General features: G+C 48.7%; 1 protein-coding gene across 1 annotated transcript in view; it reads left to right on the top strand.

Annotated features, from left to right (window-relative positions):
• Tcea3 (transcription elongation factor A3) overlaps nucleotides 1–10,912 on the top strand; it is a 32,996-nt gene that overhangs the window by 13,639 nt on the left and 8,445 nt on the right. The window contains exons 6-8 of the mRNA XM_031379092.1: nucleotides 6,476–6,639; nucleotides 6,792–6,848; nucleotides 9,693–9,847. Coding sequence (XP_031234952.1) covers nucleotides 6,476–6,639; nucleotides 6,792–6,848; nucleotides 9,693–9,847 — 376 coding nt within the window. The remainder of the gene's footprint in view (nucleotides 1–6,475; nucleotides 6,640–6,791; nucleotides 6,849–9,692; nucleotides 9,848–10,912) is intronic.

Genomic DNA, 10,912 nt, shown 5'->3' on the forward strand with positions numbered 1-10,912 from the left:
AGCAGACCATGGGAGGTGATACATGGGTGAGTCCTGTTCCTCAAGGATCCTCTACAGACTGGAGCCACACTAGCTTAGAACAGCTTCGCCAGAGTTATCACACTTGTCCCCGTGCCTGTGTCAGATTGTAGGGCTCAGAGCAGAAAAAGAAAACAGTTAGGAGGTATTGAGCGGAGTGAGATTTAGGGATGGTTGGATGCAGGATATGAGACAATATAGGGTACCGATGATGAGTCCCTGCAGCTGGAGCTATCAGAGTGGAGACTGCATGGGGTGCATTGCTAAGAATTCAGGCTGGGATAGGAGTGCTTGCCTAGCCCTCACAGTCCTGAGTTCATTCCTCGCCATTGCATAAACTGGGCATGCTGATACATGCCTGTGATCCGGAGAACTCTGGAGATGTAGGCAGGAGGATCAGAAATTGAAGGTCATCGTTAAGTATTTAGAGAGTTCACACCAGGCTGAACTACGGGAGACCATGTCTCAACTGAAACAGTTCGGGTCTTCTGAGCTGGCTGTGGTGACCTGAGAGGCAGAGGCAGTCGGATCACCAGTTTGAAGACTAGTACAGTGTGTGGCTAACTAGACAACCTGCCTACCTGAGGGGTAACACTAACCAGTGGTTGCCTTATGAAAAGGTACATCCGGTGCATCCTTCAGGGTTTGTTGTTCTTTGTTTGTGAGGCAGGGTCTTACTATGTAGCTGGGGTTAAGGTTGTATGCTACCAGGATCTCACTGTTGAGGCCCGCAGCTGACCTGAAACTCCTGGGCTCACGCAGTCTTACTGCCTTAGCTTCCTATGTAACCGAGTGTACAGATGTGCCAGCATGCATGACTGTCATCCTCCAGGGGTTTTCCAGGTTTTTATTATTTGTATGTGTGAGCATGCTTGTGCGTGCGTGTATGTGTATGTGTGTGTGTGTGTGCGCACACACACATGTGATGTGTGGATGCATATGATGAGGTCACAGGATAACTCTGTGGAGCTGGTTCTCCTATCCTTATGTGGATGCTGAGGTTCAAACTTAGGGCTTATGTGGCCATCTCTCTGGCCCCCATCTTCCAGTATTAAAGTTATCCTTACTTTGATTTGATCGGTTGGTTGTGTAATGTATGTGTTGGCCATATAAGGGGAGCCAAAGGACAGCTTCTAGGAATTGGTTCTTTCCTTCCGCTGTGTGGGTTCCTGGGATGCAACTCAGGTTGTGAGGTTTGCTGGCAAGCACTCCTGCCGTCTTGCTAATTCACAGTCCACCAGTTTCATGTATTTTGTTGTTGTTGTTTAGCTTAATTTAAGTGTATATGTGTTTGCCTGCATGAACTCATGTGCACCACACATGTGCAGGAACTCAGAGCCAGAAAAGGGTACTGCATCCGCTGGACTCTCGACTCAGCACTCTCAGTTGCTGAGCCCCTCTCTCCCCGGGTTCCAGTTATTAAAGGACATCTAGATACTAATGTTCCTTCCTATGAAATTTCCAACTGTAAATATTGGCCACACATGCAGATTTTTCTAAGACACAACTAGACACACAATGTGTTCCACTAGGGTACGGCCTCTAAGGCCAGGCAAAGATCGAAACTCAGGACCTCTGAGTCGGGACAGAGGTCACATACTAAAGTACTAACTTGGATTCCTTTGGATCCATAGCTTGGATTTGGTGGAGTGGCTACACCATGCGGTGGGAACACAGAAAGAGCATCAAGGATTGTCTTACATAGGAAGAAGAATCTGAGCCGGGGGTTGGCCTGCTCAGGCAGATGGTGTTACTCTGGGAAAGCAGTACAAAGGTGTAGCGGGGGAGTGAGCAGTGTGCTGAGAACTATAGCTGGAATACACACGCATATGCTGAGACAGACATACAGACAGACAGACATACACATACAGAGACAGACACATACACAGACACATAGACACAGAGGCATGCAGATAGGTACAAAGAGACAGACAGACAGATACAGAGGCACACAGACACACAGAGAAACACAGACACACAGAGACAGGCAGACAGACAGATGCACACAAACACAGACACAGACAGACAAACACATGAAGAGCCACAGGCAGACAGACAGACACACAGAGAGACATACAGTCAGATGCACACAGACAGACAGACAGACAGACAGACAGACACAGATACACACAGAGACAGACAGATACATGCAGAGACACAGACACAAAGACAGACAGATGCACACAAACAGACATAGACAGACACATGCAGAGCCACAAACATACACACACACACACACAGACAGATAGACAGATAGATACACATTCCCACCCACCCCCCACACCCACACACACACACACACACACTCACTCACACACACACACACTCACACACACACACTCACACACACACACACACACACACACACACACACACACACACACACACACACACACACACACACACACACACACACACACACACACACACACACACACACACTCACTCACACACAGGAAAGAACGAACTGCTCCCAACGGAGAAGAGAGTTGCATTCAGATCATTGTCCATAATCCAGACTTTGGTTTGGCAGCAACTGTAAGTTGCAGTAACTGAATTGTCCACGAGGTGGCGCACAAGAACAGAAAGCAGGGCCCCCACGTGCCTCTGGCAGGCACCAGAAAGGATTTCTAAGAGCTGGCACTAGTGCTAGGGCCTAGGCTAAGGCTGAGGTTGACAAATCTGGGAGCAGAGGGAAGGAGCAGATAAAATGCACCTAATCCCAAGCCTCACTAACGACGCCCTTTCTGTAGTTTAGCAGTCCCTAACGGTATGAGTGTGACCGGATGAAATGCAACCCAGTTACAAAATCCAGGCAGCCAGGCAGCCAGCTCCTAGCCAGGCTGGAAGGCACAGAGCCAGGGTCCAGAGGGGAAAGAGCTCCAATCAGCTGCTGCTTGCATGGGTAAGAGGACTCTGGAAAACTCTCAACACAGGGGAACTGGAAAGACGGACAGCTCTTTCCGGTCTGACTCTAACCACTTGGAAGTCGGATGGATGCCGTTAGACAATTCAGTTTCACCTCACTGAGACTCGCTGTATTGATCTGTAGGGTGGAAATGATTTTGACTCCCCAAGGTCATTGTGAGGATCAGATGGTGTGTGTGATAGCAACACTCATGTGCAGGGGGTAAGCGGCCTGGTACTTTTTGCTGGGATTTCCCTAGGTTCTTTTAGTTGTTCCAACTCACCATAAAATGGGTGCTACTGTTATTCCTATTTTACACGTGAGGCATCAGAGGGTAAAGAACCTACCCACTGTGTACCCAGTGGCATGCGTGCCCACGGTCACAGTGGCACGTGTACCAGGCTTTGGAGTTTGCCTCCGAAGCCTAGATTTGCGCGCGTATGCTCTCATCACACGTGCCTGTGTACAATGCCACGTGCGTGTGTGCGTATGTGCACACATGGAGGTCAGAGGAAAACTGTGGGGAAACTGCTTTTCTTCTTTCTCTACATGGGTTCTAAGACTGAAATCAAGTCACTACGCAGCTATGGTCATCAACTGAGCCATCAATGCCTGGATTCTTTAGGGACTGGGGGATGAGACTAGCCCTTATACGTAGCCCAGGCTGGAACATTGTGATCCTCTTGCCGCACACTCCCAGCTGCTGGCATCACAGGCGTGTGCGGCCACACCCAGCTCTGGAGCTTAGACTCAGACTCAGTGTAGGCATTCCAAACATGACAGCTGTCATCACTGCCAGCTCCAAAACCCTGTGAGGTGGGCTTCCTCCGTGCGAGCCCAGAACCTGATGTGTGCCAGGCCACACATAGCAGGGACTCTTTATTTAATGTATGTGAGTCGCTCTCTTCAGACACACCAGGAGGGCTACAGATGGTTGTGAGCCACCATGTGGTTGCTGGGAATTGAGCTCAGGACCTCTTAACTGCTGAGCCATCTTGAGTGAGCTGTCTTGTAAGCCCAGGGAATAGAATACAGCCTTTCTGAAAGGATGTGCCTCCCTCCAGGTGAGCTCCATCCGCACTCCCTGGTCCTTGATCTCTTCATGATCCATCAGTCTCTATCATGGATTCAACAGCCATTTAGCAAACTAAATATGGGAACTGTTACAGGAGTGAATGAGCCACACGGTCTCTGTGTGGACTGTCATCTGAAGAGGGAAGGAGACAATGTTTATAAACACATGAGCAAGTTAATTATAGACTTGGGTAAGTGCTATGCAGCAGGAAAACAGGGCGAGGCCATTCCCTGAGGATATGACCTTTGATGTGAGACGTGACAGACAGGTAAGAGGGAGCTCCATTTTTGTTTTTGGTTTTTGTTTTTAAGATTTATTTATTTATTTATTATGTATATGAGGACACTGTAGCTGTACAGATGATTGATGGCCCTTCATGTATTTATTTATTTATTATGTATATGAGGACATGGTAGCTGTACAGATGGTTGATGGCCCTTCGTGTGGTTGTTGGGAATTGTATTTAGGGCCTCTGCTCACTCTAGTCAACCCAGCTTGCTCTTGTAGGCCCTCGGCCCTCACTCAGTCTCTGCTTGCTCCAGCCCCAAGATACACTGTACCTGTCTTCAGATGCACCAGAAGAGGGCATCAGATATCAATACGGGACGTTGTGAGCCACCATGTGGTTGCTGGGATTTGAACTCAGGACCTTACGAAGAGCAATCAGTGCTCTTACCCACTGAGCCATCTTGCCAGTCCCAGGAAACTCCATTTTTAACTCTAGGAAATGCCAGCTGCCCGATCAGTCCTATTCGCAGACAAACTCTTTAGGTGTGGTGGCGCACACCTTTTATCCCAGCATCTGAGAGACAGAGGCAGGCAGATACATGAGTTCTAGGCCAGAGTGAGTTCCAGGATAGTTGAGGTTACCCAGAGACACCCTGTCTCAAAAACAAAACAAAACAAGCAAATAACCTGTCCCCTAAAAGAAAAGCAAGACAGATTGAGAGAGAGCTCAGCAAACATGTGTCCAGCCTGGAGCACTCATAAGAAGCTGGGCATGGTAGTACGTGAACATGCTTACAATCTCAATCCTAGAGAGGTCAAGTCAGGAGGATCCCTGGGGCCTAGTCTAGCCATGGTAGGTAAGGGACCAGCAAGAGAGACTATCTCCTATCTCCTACATTGAGGTGATTGGCTCCTGAGAAACACCTGAGGTTGCCTACACACACACACACACACACACACACACACACACACACATTCATATAGATACCAACCACAAAAAAATCAATCAATGCAGCTGGGGATGTGCTTCAATTATTAGCTTGCTTTCCTAGAATACTCAAAGCCTAGGCTTAAACCCCAGCACGTCGTAAACCAGACAAGGATGCACACCTAAAGTCTTAGCAGTTGGGAGGCAGGGGCAGGAGGATCAGAGAAGTTCATTGCTACCCTCAGCTACATGGTAAGTTTAAGGACAGCCAGGACTGTGAGATCTCCTCCGACCCCCATCTAGTTGCTGCAGTAAATGGGGTCACAGTAGGGAGTGTATCAGAGGCAGTGAAAGTATTAACACACAGCCCAGGGCTCTAGTCTTCGTGAATCACTCCAGGTATAACTCAATGATCAGATTTTCCAAGTTTGCTTCTTTGTGTACAAATAAGATGGTAAGGGTAAGACTGCCAGGGACTCCTGTGAGGATTAAACTGGAAAATGATCAAGAAGCGCTTGGCCCAACTCTGGCACTTGGTAACAGCCAGGCCTCTCAAGTGATGTATGACCAGAGTCTAGCTTGGATATTTTAACTCGTTTTGTTTTGTTTTGTTTTGTTTGACAGGATGTCAAACAAAATGTAGCCATGGCTGGCCTATAGCTTATTATGTAGACCAGGCTGTCCTTGAACTCACAGAGATCCACCTGCCTCTGCCTTCCAAGAGCTGGGATTAAAAGGCGCATGCTCCATCACATTGGGAGTCACCACACCCATTTCTAAGATGTGCCTCCCATGTGGGGTAAGGACGGCATCTGCTGGGGGGTGGAGGGGGTGTGACAGTGGCAGGGGAGATGGCTCAGCAATTAAGAGCATTCCAGAGGTCCTGAGTTCAATTCCCAGCAACCATATGGTGTCTCATACCATCTGTAATGGGATCTGATGCCCTCTTCTGGTGTGTCTGAAGACAGTGACAGTGTACTCACATATAACAATAAATAAATAATTCATTAAAAAAAAATAATAGCTGGGTGGTGGTGGCGGCGGTGCAAGCCTTTAGTCCCAGCACTTGGGAGGCAGAGGCAGGCAGATTTCTGAGTTCAAGGCCAGCCTGGTCCACAGAGTGAGTTCCAGAACAGCCAGGGGTATACAGAGAAACCCTGTCTCAAAAAAATAAAACAAAACAAAGAATTATAAGTAGCACCTGTTTATGAGAGTTAGAGGCGAGCACCCACACCCGTGGAAACATCTGGAATGCTACTCTCCATGAATGGTTTATTCGCCTAATGTCAACATGTCTGTTACCGCTTGTCATCCTCAGATCCAACAGCAGCAGATCCAAAGAGGAAACTCCCAAGACCCCCAGCAGCCCCTCAACTCCCACCTTCGCCCCCTCTGTCTGTCTCCTGGCCCCCTGCTATCTCACCGGGGACTCTGTCCGAGACAAGTGTGTGGAGATGCTGTCAGCCGCTCTGAAGGCAGAAGGTGAGGGAGGGGAAGCCACCGGTGAGACACCATTTGTTGGTTTGCTTGTTTGTTGAGGCAGAGTCTCCTGTAGGGGTACAGGAATCCCACTGTCAAGAAGAGGCCCTGGCAAAGTCTCCCAGGGCTAATGTCTGTATCCCGACCTCTTTCAGATGATTTCAAGGACTATGGAGTCAACTGTGACAAGCTGGCCTCGGAAATAGAAGACCATATCCACACATCACGTGGGGCTGGGGCTGCCTAAACTGCCTAGTGGGCGTGTGTGGGTGCAGCTCTAGGGATGATTCCCTGCTCCACCCGTGAACCAGAGTTTCTGAGCAAAGCTGACATCCTCTTGGGTCCTGCCCTGTCCATCAGTGAGTTCCCTGGGTTCATCTGGTTGCAGGTGAGGCACAAGAAGCTCAGGGAGGCGCTATGACCCGCCAACGCTCCTGCAGCTAACCCTGCCCTGATCTGCATGAACAGAGAGGCAGTCTGCTCCACGCACTACATTTCTCTCCCTCCCTCTGATTGGCACAGCTCCTGAACTGTGATGCCATGAGGCAGGCACTGGGCCAGGCAGCTGACACTTCTTGACTGTCTTAATGCCCCCGGCTACCCCTCTGGGGCATGTTGGTGTTCTTGTTGTATATTCAGGGAAACTAAGGCTGAGAACAGCAAGGTATCAGAGCTGGACTGGAAGCCGTGGTATATGGTTCTATGTATGAAGAAAAGTACATTTTAAAAATGGAGTATCACTATGTAGCCGGGCTTACCAGAACTCACTCTATGTAGACTAGGCTATCCTCAAACTTACAGAGATTCTCTGCCTCTGCCTCAGGGTACAGGTATTAAAGGCGCATGCAGGCATGCCTGTCAGTTCTATATATTTATGTTTTCTATGTACTTTACCTATTATTTCACCTCCTGACTTTTTTAACATTTGAGGGGTGGGCATCTCCCTCTTCTTCTTCTCCTCCTTCTCCTCCTCCTTCTTCTCCTTCTCCTTCTCTTTTTCCTCTTCCTCCTTCTTCTTCTTTGATTTATTTATTATATGTTAGTATACTGTAACTGTCTTCAGACACCCCAGAAGAGGGCATCAGATCTCATTACAGATGGTTGTGAGCCACCATGTGGTTGCTGGGATTTGAACTCGGGACCTCTGGAAGAGCAGTCAGTGCTCTTCACCACTGAGCCATCTCTCCAGGCCCCCTCCTTTTTCTTTTAAGGTTTATTTGTTTATTTTATGTGAGTACACTGTTGCTATCTTCAGACACGCCAGACAGAAAAGGGCATTAGATCCCATTAGAGATGGTTGTATGTCACCTGGGAATTGAACTCAGGACCTCTGGAAGAGCAGTCAGTGCTCTTACCCGCTGAGGTATCTCTCCAGCCCCTGGGCATTGGTCTTTTGACAGACGGTTTCTTTGTGTAGCCCTGGTTGTCTCTGAACTCACTCTGTAGACCAAGCTGGCCTTGAACTTGGTGGTCCACTGCCTTTGCCTCCCAAGTGCTGGAATTAAAAGCATATGCCACCACCGCCTGACTATTTTCACACTCAGATTGTACAGTTGACATTAAAACAAAAATGGGACAAAAGCCAAGTCTACGCCTCCTTCCCATCAGTTCCTGAAAGCCAGTTACTCTGCTCTGCACACTGCCCTGGTCACTCCTGGCTGTGCTTTTCCCCAGCAATGGCTTTGACTCTCTGTCTTTGCTTGGCTCAAGAGATCAAGAGAAGGAGGCTGATCTCCACATCCCTGACCTTTGTCCTGAGATGGGCAGGGGGAGGATCTGGGCTTGGACAGAACTGTGGTCCGTGGCCAGGGGTGACTTCCTGCCTGTGAATGGCAGAGGATTGCTGGTAAGAGGAGGCCTGATTTGCAGCCCTGGCCCTACTAGGAATCTGCCCTCTCATAAGGACCAAGGACCTGACCCCTTTCTAAGCCTTGCTTCCTCATCTACTTGTGGGAGAAGGAACTGGTCAGCCGTTCTCGGAGTGGATCCCTGGGATGAAGGGTTGTGCCTAAGGAGGAGGGAGATGGCTGAGCAGCCTCCTTGGGAGAGGCTGGGGGTGTTGCTTGTCTATAATTCTAGCACTTGGGAAATGAACGTAAGAGAATCAGAAGTTCAAGGTCATACGCAGCTGCATAGAGAGTTCTTGGCTACCCTAGGCTATGAGAGAAGTCAGAGGTGGTGGGGGAGAACAGGAGTGTCCGCTGGAGTTTGTAATTTAGTTCGTTTTGCTTTTTGGTGTTTTTGAGGCAAGGTCTTGGTAGCCTTGGCTGTTCTGGAACTGTAGCTCTGTAGACCAGGCTGGCCTCGAACTCACAGACATCCATCTGCCTGCCTCTGCCTCCTGAGTGCTGAGATTAAAGACGTGTGCCACTACTGCAGCCAATGGTTTGGTTTTGCACTTCTCAGAGCCTGAAACATGTGGCTCTTGATCTTTCCCTTTGACAGTTGGTCTCCAATTCTGGAGTCCTTTCAAACTAGAGGTTACCCTCATTTTTCTCATCTTAGCAGTCCTGAATGTGGAACACTTGACATGTTCCATACCCTATACTGGTTCCTGGTGTGTGATGGTGCACTTACGCCTTCAAACAATCCCAGTTTATTTTGTTGTTTTCTCTGTGTGTGTATGTCTGTGTGTGTGCGTGTGTGTATGTGTATGTGTGTGTACATGCATGTGTGTATGTGTGTGTGTGCGTTTGTGTGTGTCTCTGTGTATGTGTGTGTGTTTATGTGTGTGTGCATGTGTATGTATGTGTGTATATGTGTGTGTGTGTGTGTATGTTTAAGAAGGGAACTGACACACAGAAGCATGTGACTCACCTGAACTCCCATGAGAGACTCCAACAGACCAGAATGCCTATCCTTCCTCCCTGACACCTCAGTGCTTGCCACAGTCTGGCCTCTTGGAGACCCTACCTGTCTCTGATACTTGGCTGACCCCAGGGCTCAAACCAGATGCCCATTGAGCAGAGGCCACAGAGATGTTTCCTGACCCCTAAGGCATGCTCCTATCCCCCATGCTCCTCCAAGGATGACAAAATGGCCCTTGACTCAGACACATATCTATCAAGAACTCAAGAGCACAGACATGAAGTACCGGAACCGGGTGCGCAGCCGCATCAGCAACCTGAAGGACCCTAGGAACCCAGGCCTGAGGAGGAACGTGCTCAGTGGGGCCATTTCTCCAGAGCTCATTGCCAAGATGACAGCAGAGGTGAGGAAGATCCGAGGGCATTGGGGATGGGGGTGGGAGCTGGCTTGGGGGCGGGGCAGCGCGGGGCAGGGCAGATTTAAGCACTCTTTCAAAAGACCCAGTTCATCTCTCACAAGTGCAGAGATATAAAGGGCCACGGAGACCCACGTTGGACAGGTAGCTATTTGATCTAATTATTTCAGACACCACATCTTGAAAAGATCTTTGACACATCCTCAGATGTGGTCTGCTTCCAGAGCTACCAGGGGACTCCCTGTCAGTCCTCGAATGCTGGAGAAATGAAGAGACCCAGAGAAGGGGAGAGAAAATGTGTTGAGCCCCTAGAGACTAGGTGGGACTCCGGGTGTTTTGCTGGTCCAGAGTAGGGGGGGGGTGTCTGTGCATGATGTACAGAATGAGCATAAGGGATGTGTGTGTGATGCGGTGCGTGGTGCATGTGGCATGCAGAATGTATGTGGTATGTGATGAACGCACGGATAGGACTTTAGCGAGTGGGTGTGGTATAGATAGCTTTGTGTGGTATAGGTGAAGTGTGAAGTGTTCATGTGTGTGATAGGTGATGTGCACGTGATGCAAAGTTGTGATAGGTGATGTGCACGTGATGCAAAGTTGCTGCAAGTGTGGCCTGACATGAGTAGTTAGTATATGATTAATATGAATATGTGGTCAGTGTATGATGTGTGGTTGGTGTGTATATGTGTATGCTTAGTGTAGTGTGTAGTATGTGGTTAATATGTGTGTGGACTGTGCTAGAGTGTTGTCGGTATATAGTATGAAGTTAGTATGTATGTGGTGTGTGGTTAATGTGTGTGATGTGTCTAGTGTGTAATATGTGGTGTGTGGTCTGTGGTTAATGTGGGGTCACTGTGTATATTGGGTGTTTAGTGCGCAGTCTGTGATTAATGAATGTGGTTAGTGTGTGGTGTGTGGATAGTATGTGGTTAGCATGTGGTGTGGAGTTAGTATGTGGTCAGTGTGTGGTTAGTGTGTGGTGTGGAGTTTGTGTAGAATTAGTGTGTGGTTAGTGTGTGGTATGGAGTTAGTGTGGAGTTAGTGTGTGGTTAG

The sequence above is a fragment of the Mastomys coucha genome, unplaced genomic scaffold (assembly GCF_008632895.1).
Source record: "Mastomys coucha isolate ucsf_1 unplaced genomic scaffold, UCSF_Mcou_1 pScaffold18, whole genome shotgun sequence".
Taxonomy (NCBI): Eukaryota; Metazoa; Chordata; class Mammalia; order Rodentia; family Muridae; genus Mastomys; species Mastomys coucha.